The sequence below is a fragment of the Fonsecaea pedrosoi genome (genome assembly GCF_000835455.1).
Source record: "Fonsecaea pedrosoi CBS 271.37 unplaced genomic scaffold supercont1.5, whole genome shotgun sequence".
Lineage (NCBI taxonomy): Eukaryota > Fungi > Ascomycota > Eurotiomycetes > Chaetothyriales > Herpotrichiellaceae > Fonsecaea > Fonsecaea pedrosoi.
In genome coordinates, this window is record NW_013550611.1 from 1,121,941 (window position 1) to 1,136,441 (window position 14,501).

Genomic DNA, 14,501 nt, shown 5'->3' on the forward strand with positions numbered 1-14,501 from the left:
ATCCACGGAGACGATTTGTGTCTCTCTCTCCCTCTGCTGTGCTGTGCTCTGTTGTGCTTTCCTGATACCTGGTACATGGTAGTGCGTACGTTTTCCTTCACCGAGTCCGTCCTGACTCTTTGTGTACTGCAATGCTACCTCGTCCTTTGGACGATGTACCTTTCTCTCCCCACCAGGGCCAGCCTGTGGGATTAATCTGTTGTTCCTTCCTCTTTCCTCCACCGAGTCCGTCCTGACTCTTCCATGTACATCTGTTGTACGTCCTTCCTTATTCCTCCTCTGAGATGATTGATGAGTCGTCTGCATTTTCCTCAGCTTGCTCAGTTGCCGATGTTACGGCCTGGTTTGCTTGTGCTTGTGGAGGATGGACTATCTGCGCTTGAAGGTGTTGAAACACCTGCGCTTGTGGTGCCCGAGGTGCTTGCCCTTGCTGAGCTTGAGCCATGTGAGCGTGCTGCAGTCTTGTGGACGGTAGAACACCTTGATAGTGACGTTTGGTCAAAATCTTCTTTGTGTCCTGGATCGGTTTTCCGTCCTGAATGTCTGAGCTGGCAATGCGTTTCTGAGGTCTTGGTAGGAGCGTCGGTGGGTTACCGATCTGGGCTCTCGGTTCTTGTTGGACTTCGAGATCCTGCGCTTGTTTCTTGTACAGATCTGCTTGCATGCGTGCTGCGTCCACTTGACCTTCTTTGAACTGCAAGTCGAGTTGCATGTTCTGGACCGACGCCTGAGCTTCATCGAGCTGCGTCTTCCAATTTTCAGCCGCTTCTTGGGCTTGTTTAATGTCTTCTTTGTCTTCTTCGAAGAATTCTTTGGCAAAAGCAACGTCCATGGCTTCGTCTGTCATTTGATCTTGAAGCTTCTTGTTCTCCGCCTCTAATCTGAGCTTTTCTTGCTCGAGCTGTTCCTTGGTATCCCACAGATTCTGGAGATCCTGCGCCTGCGCCGCAATTCTAGTTTCAAGCTGCTGCTTTTCGATTGCGTGCTTCTTCATGTCTTCTGCATGTTCGCGGACCTTGTTCTCGAGTATCTTGGTGACGGGAGTCTTGGTCGGTGTAGGGAAGGGTGAGGATCCTATGCGGTCTGATCTTGGTGTACTGACTGCAACTTCGGAATTCAACTTGTGCTGGTCAATTTCTCGTCTCAAATCGCAAATTTCGTCGTCTTTGGACATGACCTGTTTCTGCAAGCTTTCGACTTGGCTGTTTTGCATGAGGACTTGGACATCTCTGTCACGCATCTGGAGCTCAGCTTTCAATTGCTTTTCGAGTTCCTTGTACGATTTCTCTTTCGTGTCCAACTGTTGCTTCGTATCGTATCGGAGTGCATAATACTGCTTTGCGCCGTTCTCGAACTTCTGCTGGGTTTCTGCAAGTTTCGCCTTGGTGTCTAAGTTCTCGGAACGCAGTTTTGCCATGTCAGTCGAGAGTGCTTCTGCCCGTCCTCTCCAGTATTTCACCTCTTCCGCGACTGGCTTCTGTTGCTCGGCGCTCTCTTTGCATTGTTTCAGCTGCTCTTGGAGATTTGCTGCCTCCTGTTCTCGGTAGCTGATGAGCTGTCTGAGATGCTCCACGTCCCGCTTGCGCTGTTCCAGTTCTTGGCCGCCTTTGGTGTTCCAGGAGCGCAGCTCATTTGCCTCCTTTAGGGCCTTCTGTAGGTCCCCATTGCAGCTGACGAGGTCGTCCGAGGTCTTCTTCCACGCTTGCTGGTACGCTGCCAGCTCCTTCTCCTTCTCTCCAAGCGCCTCCTTGCTTGAGAGCAGCTCGATCTCCAAGTTCGCAGACGCGGCTTGCTGAGATTGGATGTCCAGACCGATGCACTCGGTTTGAGTGCCTGCTTCATTGACATCAACCGGTGGGATCACCGGAGATGCCTCCGCAGTAAGATCGGTCTGAACACCAATCTCTGCGGTGTCCACCACAACAACCGCGGCGAAGACCTGGGCCTCCGCAAGCTGTGCCTTCAAGACGCTGATCTCAGCGTCCTTCTGTCCGCGAACCTGGTCCGCTGCTGCCCGTTCGGCCTGGGCTGCCTCCATCCTCACCTTTTCGAGGAGGGCTGACTCGGCGTCCCTCTCACGCCGAAGCACAGCAACCTCCTCACCAAGTCTCTGAGAAGCCAGCTTCTCAGATCCAAGGCGAGACTCGAGATCGCCAGACTTGGCTTCTTGAGCCTTCAGAGAAGACCTGAGTTTGTGAGACTCGGCCTTCTCAGCTTCAAGAGCTGTCGTCATGGCATTGACTTTCGAAGTCGCCGAAGCGACAACGGCCGTCTTCTCGGCCTCTAAGGCTCGGACCCGCCCATCTCTACGAGCGGTGGCAGCCTCGACGTGCGCATCAGCGTCCCCGTCGCAGGCCTCAAGCTCAGCGATGCGGCCTTGGCGCTCCTCAAACGCCTCCCGCCATCGCTGGCTCTCCTTGTGCGCTGCCCGACAGTCCTGACGTAGCTTGCGGACAAGCTCGAGTTGGAACCAGTGCGGTTGCTCTCCAGAGAGCACCCGCTCACGGATCCAGATCCCTCGCTTGTCCTTGGGCTCCGCTTGAGACCGAAAGCGCGCAATCTCTGCTGCGAGCCGCGCATTTGCCTCACGGAGCTGAGCGTTGTCCAGCAACGCCGCCCTGAGGGCTTCGCGGCCGCCCCTCAGGCGGAACAGAAGTTCCGAGGTTGAATTGACGAGGGCGGCGACGAATTGTTTGCGCTTTTGGAGACACCTCAAGACGGGTCGACTCATTGAGTCCCAGGCATTCTTGAGTGTACTCCAGTGTGGCCAGTTGACGATCTTGGCGCAGAGAGATTTGAGAGAGCAAAGGAGGTGCCATGTGGTGCTGCAAAGTTTCCAGGCGACCAAAACCATGCCAAAGGCGATGGCGACGAGGTCGAAAGAGTCCTTGCACTTTTGCGTGCACCTTGACATGAAGGGGGTGACGAGGCGGTAAATTGTCGTAATGGCGCCACGCCCCTCTTGGAGGAAGAAGAAGGTGATGAGGATGTAACAAACGATGGTGGTTCCGGGTATTCCTAGCACGTGTGCCATGAGTAGCAACAGTGCACCCGCGTGAAGGGTCTTCATGATGTCCTTCAAATATCGTGACATCGCTTGTTGGAGTTGTGGGAGGCCAGCCTCCGGGTTTTCTGCTGCCTCATAGATGGCAGAGAGGATTTGATGGCGTGCGAGGTGGTAGATGAAGTAGAATATGCACAGTCTGGTCACCACCAGACCGTAGTCCTCCCAGGTGCTATCTTCGGCCATGGCGAGTTTCAAGAACTCCCACATGGAGGACGCTTGTTCTGGCACTGTTGCCATCTTGGCAAGTTTGTGGCGGACTTGTCGAGGAGGAGGGTTCTTTCAGCAAATTGCTGACGGTGGTGTTGTGAAGGGTTTCTGGTCGAGGGAGAGAGGAGAGGAGAGTGGTGGCTGTGAGGTCGTGACTGGACCCAAGGAAGTGGTCTTGTGATGAGAGAGGTTAGCTTCTGTGCAAAGAGCGTGTTTTCAAGTCTCATGAAGTCTTGAAGGTCGATGTGGTCAACTTACAGTGGTTGTTGATGTGGAGGGTTCAAACTTGAGGGCAGACGGAGGAGGACAGGCGATCGCAGAGGAGGACAAAGAGGTGGCTTTGTTTGAAAGCGAGGAAATGTCGACGATGTGTGCCTGGTCAGATTTTTGATTGTGTGAATGAATAAATCAAGTCTGTGAATAGAAACTGAGAAAGTGAGATGAATGAATGAATCCTTTGTTATTCACACGGTGAGTGAATTCAATGTCTTTTCCTGTTTCTGCCGGACCATTCTTCTCAATGTACCCATGATACTCCTTGGCGAACCACACATTAGAGGCCATACAATTGAACAATATCAACCTGCTGTTCCCATTGCTGTGCTTTTCCATAGTGGTCACCAGTTTTACTGGTCGCCCAAAAGTGGCTGACGTTCCCCCTTTCCATTTCCGCGGCCTTTCTTCTTTTTCCGGTGCTTTTTCTTCTTGGAATCATTGTCCTGGAGTTGAGGAAGATCTTCATGACTGCCGCCTCGTAATTTTACCGCCGACATGTTTTTACGTGCATCGTGCGTGTGGTGTCCTTTATTGGCTCCCGAATTTTCTTCCTCCTCATTCGACTCGCTGCTGGATGTCATCTCTAGGACGACCTTTCGGAACCCGTTAGTGTCAACAATGTTTTCTGTGATACTACCACTTCGAGCTGGACCCTTGGAGTGGTAATAGGGGCTTCTCGACGGTGTTCGTGAATTAGGCAAGCTACCAATTGTGCTCTGGGTTTCCGATGTTCTTGCGGGTGGGCGGGATAGTTGTATGTCTCTGGCTTCAGTGATATGATGATTCGATTCTTGTTCGTGTGCCGAGTCGGTCTGTGATTCTTTCAAAGCACTGTGAGGCCTTCTTTCGTTCGGAGAGCCAGAAAGTGAGCCATATCCCTGTTTCAAGGCTTGCACGCCTCCAGAGGCAACTTTACCACCCGAGTTGAGCATGCCTTCACCAATTCCGGTTTGGTATTCTGAGACGTTTTCGGAGATCCGTCGAACTGCAGGGGCTCGGGTTTCCTCCTCCTTGGGCGCTGCGCTGGTGCCAGGCTTGATTTTCACGGTGTTGTACCTCGTAGACCTTGGCCTGCTCGCTAGATTGGACGGCCCAAGATGTTTCAGGTGCTCCTTGAGTTCATCTGTGCTTGCAGCTCTTCGGCCAGCTTTGCCGTCCCCGCCCGCGCTGTTTCCTCCACTCGAGCGTCTTCTAGCACCCGGTAGTCCCTTGACCCTCTGTGGTGGATTATCCGCTGTTTTCGCCCTCTGTAGGTCCTCAGGCGAGAGAATTTCGCTCTCTTCGATATTGACCAGATCCGGTGCAGTGGCACTGATTGTTGATGGCTCATCAGGAAGAATATAGGTCTTTGGGATGCGCCTAGTTGGTGCAGGCATGGCTCGTCGGATCGCCTTGTGCACATCGACAAAAACATCCGATTCGTCCACAATTTCTTCGCCAATAAGCTCCTCGATGACATCCTCAAGAGTGACCACACCAAGGGCGCCATGATCCTCTCCAGGATACTCTGAAACTAGAACCATGTGAGATTTGCCTTCCTGGAAGAAGTTCACAATGTCCAGACAGCTGGTGTCAGGTCGAGTCTCTGGTAAAGTGGCCAGGGCAAAGTCCCGGACAGGCTTTGCATCTTCTGGGTCATATGTGATCAGCATTTTGACCAGTAACATGCCCACAAAGTTGGAGTCATTATCTGGGTGATGGATGGGTATTCTTGAATAGCCCTGTGACAGAATGTCATCCATCGTCGACTCATCCAAGACGTCGTCGAGAGACAGAGTGAAGACATCATCCATTGGAGTCATGATGCTGCCCACAGGTTTATCCTTGAGATCCAGGACCGCACTGATGATTGTCACTTCGTCAGCATTGAGCTGTTGGCCTGCCTCTCCGAGACTTCTGTGCAATGATACCAGTGTTTTCAACCCCGCTTTCTTGTATGTTGTTCCATGGTCTTCTCCGAGGAGATAGTCGAGTAACTTGGCGGTTGGCCATGCCACAGGAGCCAAAATGTACATGAGGATCAGGACGAAGGGCGCCATCCAGGAGCCGATGGGGAGGCCATAGCGGACGCAGACGGATTGAGGGGCAATTTCACCGAATATGACTGCAAAGAGTGTTAGCAAGGATTGGTGTCACTGTAGGAGAGGGAGCATACCGATCAAGACAGTTGATCCTAAGACAGCCGGCCACCCCCCACCCAGCGACCTATCGAGCACGATGGGGAGAGTCTCGTTGGTGATGACATTGCTTAACAGCAATGTAACCAGGACCCAATGTTTGCCTTTGCGGAGCAACTTAAGCACCTTAGCAGCATGTGCCCTCTCCTTTCCTTCACCAGAGTCTTTGATGACTTGAAGGTATATCTCATCCTATGAGCCAGTGTTAGATCCTGGGTATCATATTTGAGCCTGCTTCCACTCACCTGTCCCATCAATGCAATTGTCAGCCCGGCAAATGCTCCTCCTAGCAGCACCAGCACTGCCGCCACCGTCAAGTATATCCATAGCCCTGGATCATCCGGATCTTTCCCTTCTGTTTCATCCGCGGATGAGAATAGTTTTGCGGCATAGACCGGCGCAGCCTGAACAACAGGTATCTGGCTGAGAGAGATGAAGAAGATTTTGGCGAACCCCAAGACAATAGGTCGCACGTAGAGGGGGGAACTTGGTCTTCGTGGTTGCATGTTTGACTAGGACCGATACGCGCACTCCGACATCTTTGAAGATAGATGTAGCTGCTCAGTCTCGACTAAGGAAATGCTTCGACCCGGTTCCGTTCGATTCGGAGCTCGATGGAAGCGGTCACGGTTTGTCACGGGTGAAACCTTGAGGACAGCTCGGCGAATACACGCTCTGAGCAGTAGAGATATAGGTTAGGAACGAGAAGCACTAGGGCGAGGTAGGTGAAGGTGAGGGCCAGTCAACGTGTCGTATAGACAGGCGAGATGATTGGCAGAAGGATGTACTGCGTGGAGGAGGATGGAACAGGAGCGGCGGCAGATCTGCTTTCGTAAGTATTACTTTCTGTCACTAGTACGAGCGGGACGAGGTACGTCTCCTGGGTGTTTATTCGATGCTCTCCAAAGCTTGACACATGGAACTACCAATCCATCTGCATCCCACAAGTGCATGCGAGACGGCGTCATGGCAGATGGCGCAACGTCCTCAAAGTCACTGATAAAGGCAACTTATGCGAGGGACTCCACGTGCCCAGCCTCTTGTTTCCGATTTCCGGAGCCACGGTATTGACGGTTAGGGGCGCAGCGCAGGTGCGCTTATCCTCGGCTTGGGTTCATTTGGCCTTCTACCCAAGAAGCCCCTTCAAAATGGCCCTTCTCCCTACTTCTTCTTCTGTGCCATAGACTTCATAGACTCGTCGCTTTCCCAATATGTATGCTGGTCGAAGGCTCAACGCGTGCTCCCGGGCGTTGAAGCCATTCCTTCAGCGTCGATACGCCAGTCAAGCATCTTCCGAAGCGCGTTTGAACAAACCCATCGACTTCAAAAAGACCGCCGTCCTCCACCAATCACAGAACAGTGCCAGAACTGCTTACGGCCTCTCCCAAGATGCACCAGTCGATTGGGTGAACCTGCACGGTGCCATCAATGCCTCTCTTCATCATGCTTTGAAGAGTGATGAGAACGTACTTCTGTTTGGTGAAGATGTGGCGTTTGGCGGTGTCTTTCGATGTTCCAAAGGTCTGTCGGACGAATTTGGCACGAGTAGAGTGTTCAATACTCCGTTGTGTGAGCAAGGGATCGTTGGGTTCGCAATTGGCTGTGCGGCCGAGGGCATGAAGCCTGTTGCAGAGATCCAGTTTGCAGATTACGTCTACCCGGCATTTGATCAGCTGGTTAATGAAGCCGCCAAATTTCGGTATAGAGAAGGCGCCACGGGTGGCCACTGTGGAGGGTTGGTGGTGCGAATGCCATGCGGTAGCGTTGGACATGGGGCCCTCTACCATTCTCAAAGTCCAGAATCACTATTCACGCATGTGCCGGGCCTACGAGTTGTCATGCCTCGATCGCCCAGTCAAGCAAAGGGACTACTCACAGCTTCCATTCTCAATTCCAACGACCCAGTCATCTTCATGGAGCCTAAGATCCTATACCGCGCCGCCGAGGAATTCGTCCCCAGAGATCCATATACACTACCACTAGACAAAGCCGAAGTCCTAAAGCAGGGTAAAGACCTGACAGTTATCTCCTACGGCCAACCCTTATACCTTTGCTCCGCTGCAATCGAAGCTTTGGAGAAAGAAATTAAGGGTCTGAGCATCGAACTCGTTGATCTCAGGGCCATATATCCCTGGGATCGAGCCACCATTTTGGAAAGTGTGAACAAGACGGGACGAGCAGTTGTAGTGCATGAGAGCATGTACAATGCGGGTGTGGGGGCCGAAGTCGCTGCAAGCATACAAGAAGGGGCTTTTCTTCGACTAGAGGCCCCGGTAGCCAGGGTTACAGGCTGGAGTACTCACCCAGGACTAATCTTTGAGAAATTTAACATCCCAGACATTACGAGTAAGCCCATGCCGCCCTAAGGAAGTTGAGACGTTAACTGTGAGTTATAGGGATATACGACGCTATCAAAAGGACACTGGAATATTGAAATCAGACCGAGATTTGAGAGTGTCTTGCCGCTACAAACATCATTGCCCTGACACAGTCCGGTTTCTATCAGTCAAGGATTTCCCACCAATTCTATCAACGAAAGCCATTGTCTCTGGGGCGCTAAGCTCCGATAGCCCTTTCGACTGTCAAGCGCAGCTATCAACTTCAATCAATAAGCGATATACCCCGTCCTGGAACCGGTCTTCATTTTCTCCGCCTACCCTCGTCAAGCCTTGATGCCCAATGTATTCCGATCATCACAAGCTGGAGACCAATCTCTGTTCACGTGCGGCGTGCGCACTGGGCACAGACCGCTTTTTACACAATTTCTAGCCACCACAGGCAGAGGCGTTCAGACGAAGCGTCCAGCCAGGAGGAAAGGTTGACTCGACGTGACTACAATGGCGGGGATGGTCAACATGTTACCACCACCCTATGCAATGTTCTAAGCCGAGACCCCAGAAGGAGGCAAACAGTGGATACAAAGAGGCATAGCGTTTGCCTTTGTCCATAATATACTATTTATGCTATAATGCGGTGCACTCACTCGGATTCCTGTCTTCGAGTTTGAGTTTCCATGAACGATTAGCGAGGAATACTATGTCTTGTAGCCATGCATGTCCTCCCTATTTCTATCCACGATATTGGTACCACAGCACTAGTTGTTTCATTCCGCGTCTAAATCTTGCTCTATATTATGATTACTATGGGGATTCTAGATCTAAATATCTAACCACTGTACAAGTATATCGATCACACCTCGTGGAGTGCTGTCAGTACTCCTCCTTGAAGACCATGACTTTAGGCACCTCCACCCCAGATTCGTCGACTTCGTAATACGCTCTAAACAGCCCTCCACAGTTGAAGTTGGACACCACTCGACCCCTTTTCTTTGTTGATTCCCATTCACTTCGCTTCTTCAAGTCGTCCGTCCATGGGGGAGGTACTTCCTCCTCCAGCTCATCGACAACTTCAATGCCGATGATCCCGCCTTGTCCTTCGCCAGTTTTGCCCCAGCGGTTGCCAGCGGAGCGCTGCAATTCACCACCGGGGCCGGTGACCAGCTTGACTGCTTCGGCTAATGAACAGGAGGGTGTGCCTGAGAAACGGCAGTGCGCTGCAACTGTGCGCACGGCATTAAGACGGAGGAAGGAATCCCCGTTGCCAGTACCGCTCATTGCTACAGCACGCCGACGTTTTCGCGTAGATTGACCAGAAGAGGAAGAGGGTCGTCGTACATGAGGGGACGAGTATGATTGGTATGGTGATGCAGTATAAGCTGGAGGTGCTCCATTCGGTGGTTCTTTGGTCCGCGGTGCTTCGGATACACTGAGGCAGGCTCCCAAGGAGTCGTTTGCGTGTGACAGGATCTGGTCCAGGACGGGCATTTTTCCGAGTCCCGAGGCCCTTCGTGGTGGTGGCTTTTGTCGAACTTGGGGCGGGTTAGGGGCATCTTCGTCCCACGATTCGGCCCAGAAACCTGCACCAATGGTGGGCGTGTCTCCAATCCTCCCGGCTTTCTTGTTTGTGAGGCCCCCGGTCGACGTTGCCGCGGCAAGGTTTCCCCAAGTATCCAGACACACCGCTCCGACTGTGCCTTGACTAGGGATCTCATCGACTTCCGGATCGTCGTCCTCGAAGGGTGACTCGGTATAAGGATCGACAGAAGCAACGAGATTGTTGAACGAGTAGGAATCGTCGTGGTGAAGTCCTTTTCTATGCTCCTCCCAGCGCTTTTTGGTCCAGAACCAACGGTCTGGTTTTTTCTCGAGACCTCGTTGCGCCCATCCCCATTCCTCCAATTCTCTTCCGCTCAGCTGACAGTGCATCGAACTAGTGCCGCACAACCCACCATCTCCATCTGGTTCCAAGAGTACCTCCTTGGCAAGCAAGATCGGATGTCTCGTATTCTTGATGAGACTGACAGCCGCAGCGCGTTTGATCCCGCCAGCAGGAGGACCAGCGGGGTTTAGAGAGGAGACCATCACACTAGCCTCCATCTCAATGGTTCCTGACTCGGTGAAGACGGACCCACGACCACAGTTGAACAAGGGGTCGTCTTCCAGCAAAGAAACAGCATGACATGCAGCGTCAAGCGCGGATGTACCGGAGTTGAGTAACTCACGGGTGACAGTCAGGTATTTGGTAAGAGATGCATGGTAACGTGCATAGAGATCGGGAGGAAGATTTGCACGAGAGAGGGAGCCTGCTCCCCCGTGGAGGATGAGTGTCGGCTCGAAAGGGCCGAGTACTGAGGATTTCTTCGGCGTCATTCTGATAGATATCGACGAGGCTGGTGGCAAGCTGATGCGAGATCACGCCATCGACCGGTGAAAGGGGCAAATGTCGGAGGTTTGCAGATCTGCAGTTGGTTGAAGTGACTCGTTTCCGTCCTTTTGCTTTGATTGAGCGCAAAGAATGGCCTGAAGCAGGAACAAAGACGAATATATAATGTAATCACCTGAGGGAAAAAGCCAACAGTCCGTGTCGCAAGGTTTAGTTTGACGTGGTTCGACAATGTGCCAGATCGGCGACTCTGAGCCGCAGCTGCGCCCAAGTCCGTCGGCTTGGGAAGAGGATTCGGAGGTACGAGTGACCGAACGCACACTGACCGTCTTCATCGCCCTTTAGTTCTCTCCTATTCCCACATCATCTGATCTCCTCTTTCATGGCCCCTACTGATTCGGTCAAGCAGAACGGGTCATCGCACAAGTCATATTCCGCGGCCTCGAGCGAGCCCGACGGCATCGCACCCTCCGATGAGGGCATTTCCCCTGGCTCTGAGGAGCCTCCCTCGACCTCAGCGAGATCCTTAGCAACAGTAGTGAAGCATCCTCTCCATCAGGTTAAAGCTCCTGGCAGTGTCCAGGCACTTGCTGTCGATGACGATGTCATATTCGCCGGCACCCAAGGGGGCAACATCGTCGTTTGGTCTCTCGAGACATATGAGCTACTGGCGACTGTCCCTGCTCACAAAGAGAGTGTCCTCAGTCTAACCCTCTCCGACGACAAGACGCTCCTTTTCTCTGCTGGCGCTGACTCGATTGTCAATGTCTGGTCCACAGAGTCTCTGCAAAGACTCTATTCTCTATATTCGCACTTTGAAATTGGCGACGTCTTCTGCGTCGTACACTCGATCAAGACCCAGACTCTGTTTTGGGGCGCTCAGAATGCCAGCATCCAGTGGTACAAGCTCAACACGGATACCGCTGTCAAATTTCCCCCGTTGAACCTAGCGCCTGGCTCTCGCAAGCATCGATTCTTCGACTCCCTGGGACCTGGCGGGATAGCGAATGTCATTGCAGATGAGGGTGTTGTGAATGGACCCGGCAACCAGGGAGGTCGAGCCTTGACGGCGCCCAGCAGCAACTATCTCCCGTATGCTCACAAAAGCTACATCTACAGCATGCTACTAGTGAAAGGACTCTTTAACCGTGTCGGAGACGAGGAAGTTCTCATCTCCGGTGCTGGTGATGGAACCATCAAGCTCTGGTCGATCGACAATCTCGCTGAATTTGGGCCAAGACAGATCACAAAATTCAAGAATGCAGATTCCAACGTGTTGAGCCTCTCATATCGCGACTCTTTCCTTTATGCTGGTTTATCGGATGGCCGGGCTCACATTTACAACCTTGCATCAAATCAACTCGTGCAGAAATTACAGGTGGGACATGGCGACGTCACTCAGATCCTGGTGAGCACAGAGAGCATCCTGTGCGGTACCAGCCAAGGATGGATCAAGGTAAGTCATCCACCTGGTGTCAGACACGGCATTGACATCTCGTTAGCGATACGACGACCATTTCGTAGAGGTCGAATCGTGGCAAGCGGCTGCTGGAAAGATCCTAGCGATGGGCTTGACAACAACCTCAGATCACGACATGCTTGTTACGGGAGGAAACGATCGTGTCGTATCCTTTTGGAGCGGCAAACCCGGAATTCAGACATCTATAGCCAATTCTGCAAGGAGCAATGGTATGTATCTGAACCACATGCAAACATCGTATCTTGTGCTGAACAATAGCTAGACGAGCTCATCAACGCTCTTCGCGAGTTTGTGGCATATCGCACAGTCGCCTTGAACGCAACGTGTGTTCGGGACTGTCATGAAGCAATCACGTTTCTACGAAAGAAATGCAATGCTTTTGGTGCAACAACCCGCCTCCTGTCACCTCAAGAAGGCGTCAACCCGATCCTCCTTGCCAGGTTTCCGGCATCCAAGCCATCCAAATCAACAAAATCAATCCTCTTCTATGGCCATTATGATGTCGTCGACGCAGAACTTGACACCAGTAGCTCGAACCCGACGTGGAATGGAGATCCATTCGTTCTTCAACCGCTAGACGCCTACCTTTACGGACGCGGCGTAACCGACAACAAGGGTCCTATCTTAGCGGCCATCTACGCAGTAGCAGATCTGGTCCAGCATGGGTCTCTGTCTTGCAACGTGACGTTTCTGCTTGAAGGCGATGAAGAAGCCGGCTCCCGAGGTTTCCGTCAGACGGTTCAATCTGCCCACGACGCCATCGGTCCGGTGGACTATATCCTGCTATCCAACAGTTACTGGCTCGATGACCACATCCCCTGTCTTACGTTTGGCATGCGTGGAGTTATTCATGCCAGTGTCAGTGTCACTTCGAACCGGCCGGATCTGCACTCAGGAATGGATGGCAAGTCTGTACAGCACGAACCACTCAAAGATCTGACGGTTTTGCTCGCTACCCTTGTCGGCCCTTCTGGGACAAAAATCACAGTGCCTCATTTTTACGACACGGTGGATGAGCTTTCCGAATCAGAAGTCAAGGCCTATGCTGCCATCACCTCTTCGCTTCTACCTGGCCACCCAGAAATCAAAAATGAGAAGGCCTTTGCCCTTTCACTGATGCAACGGTGGCGATATCCCAATCTAACCGTGCATCGGATCGAAGTGCCTGAAGCAAAGACTGCCGTCACCATCTCTGGCTCGGCGAAAGCGACACTTTCCATCCGGATAGTCCCATCGCAGACGGCAGAGCAGATTGCCCAGTCCCTGACGGAATACCTGCACACCGAATTCGCCAAGCTCCAGAGTTCAAATTCTCTGAATGTCACAATCACATCAAAAGCAGATCCATGGCTTGCCGATGTGAAAAGTGAGATCTACACGACTCTTAAAGACGCCATCATTGATGTCTGGAACCCTGATATTGCAGCGCATCAGCAACGGGCATTCAAGGTGTCCGCTAGTGGCAGCACTGTTGAAACTGCCAAGGGCGCATCGCCATCTTCTAAGCCTACATCCGCTTCTTCGGCTTCCAAGGCTGCCGCCTCATCATCAACAGCAGCTGAAACCCCAGCTCGCACGTCACATCGCCGCGCATCCTCCCTCGCTACAACAGGCTTCTTCCCACCATCCACCCTGCCACGAGAACCTCTGTTCATCCGCGAGGGCGGCAGTATCCCTGCGATATCGTTTCTCGAACACGAGTTCGACGCTCCCGCCGCCATGTTCCCCATGGGCCAGGCGAGCGACAATGCCCATCTAGATAACGAGAGGATGCGAGTGGAGAACCTTTACAAGGGCCGAGAAGTTCTCAAGAGGGTATTTGCGAGATTATAGAGCCGGAAAATGTGTAAAAAAAAAAACACACACACAGATAAAGGGCCTTGTGACTTCTGGAGATGGGCCATTCTTGACAATACATGTTGTAGCTACCTAGCTAGGTACCTAGGTCCCTAGGTCCCTATACAGTTGGATGATATGGTGCTGCGGATTGAATGTCAAGATGTCAAGATATTGAGTCTCTCTTGCTTTCTAAGGTCTCATTTCGGATTCGATTGCTAGCCACGATCGTAAATTGACACCATGATCCGCAATCGCATCTGCACTCGAGATTGATCTCCTAATCTCCTCACAAGGCATTAAATAGTTCAGCCCAGACCTTTCCACATATACTCGCTCTGGCGTAACATACGTGTGAATATATATGTCCCTGACTTCCTGGGAAAAAATCCTCCCCTTTTTCCAAAGATCCAAGATCCAAGATCCAAAGCCAGAGGGGATAGAAAAACAATTTCAAAACTGATAACCGCAAAACAAAAGAGTAACGCCGTGTCGCTATGCAGTGAATATCTCAACGAATTCAAGGTCATGCCAGTGTCCAGTATAGGCCGTGTTGTGCTGTGCTGTCGCTGTCGTTGTCATGTCGTCGTGAAAGGGATTCATGTCGGTTGGACCGTCCGTCTGTCCGTCGGTCCGCCCTCTGTATATTCCGGGCTGCCATCTTGCCGTCTGATCCAGATCCTCCTTCTCCAAAACGATTTTTGTTCCTGGTGTGTGGTGTGGTGTTCTGCTGTCT

The 14,501-nt window shown here is 52.2% G+C and overlaps 5 protein-coding genes across 5 annotated transcripts; 2 read left to right on the forward strand and 3 right to left on the reverse strand.

Annotated features, from left to right (window-relative positions):
• Window positions 1-268: 268 nt before the first annotated feature.
• Z517_07881 (uncharacterized protein) lies at window positions 269-3,304 on the reverse strand (the record flags this gene model as incomplete). The annotated part of the gene is made up of 1 exon (XM_013426402.1): window positions 269-3,304. One exon carries the CDS (start codon window positions 3,302-3,304, stop codon window positions 269-271), a length of 3,036 nt encoding a protein of 1,011 aa, XP_013281856.1.
• Window positions 3,305-3,900: 596 nt separating this feature from the next.
• Window positions 3,901-6,233, reverse strand: Z517_07882 (uncharacterized protein; the record flags this gene model as incomplete). The annotated part of the gene is made up of 3 exons (XM_013426403.1): window positions 3,901-5,654; window positions 5,706-5,919; window positions 5,973-6,233. 3 exons carry the CDS (start codon window positions 6,231-6,233, stop codon window positions 3,901-3,903), a joined length of 2,229 nt encoding a protein of 742 aa, XP_013281857.1.
• Window positions 6,234-6,938: 705 nt separating this feature from the next.
• Window positions 6,939-8,093, forward strand: Z517_07883 (uncharacterized protein; the record flags this gene model as incomplete). The annotated part of the gene is made up of 1 exon (XM_013426404.1): window positions 6,939-8,093. The coding sequence occupies one exon, from the start codon at window positions 6,939-6,941 to the stop codon at window positions 8,091-8,093; it is 1,155 nt and encodes a 384-aa protein (XP_013281858.1).
• An 843-nt stretch (window positions 8,094-8,936) lies between these two features.
• Window positions 8,937-10,436, reverse strand: Z517_07884 (uncharacterized protein; the record flags this gene model as incomplete). The annotated part of the gene is made up of 1 exon (XM_013426405.1): window positions 8,937-10,436. One exon carries the CDS (start codon window positions 10,434-10,436, stop codon window positions 8,937-8,939), a length of 1,500 nt encoding a protein of 499 aa, XP_013281859.1.
• Window positions 10,437-10,831: 395 nt separating this feature from the next.
• Z517_07885 (uncharacterized protein) lies at window positions 10,832-13,762 on the forward strand (the record flags this gene model as incomplete). The annotated part of the gene is made up of 3 exons (XM_013426406.1): window positions 10,832-11,905; window positions 11,952-12,138; window positions 12,192-13,762. The coding sequence occupies 3 exons, from the start codon at window positions 10,832-10,834 to the stop codon at window positions 13,760-13,762; spliced, it is 2,832 nt and encodes a 943-aa protein (XP_013281860.1).
• Window positions 13,763-14,501: the final 739 nt, after the last annotated feature.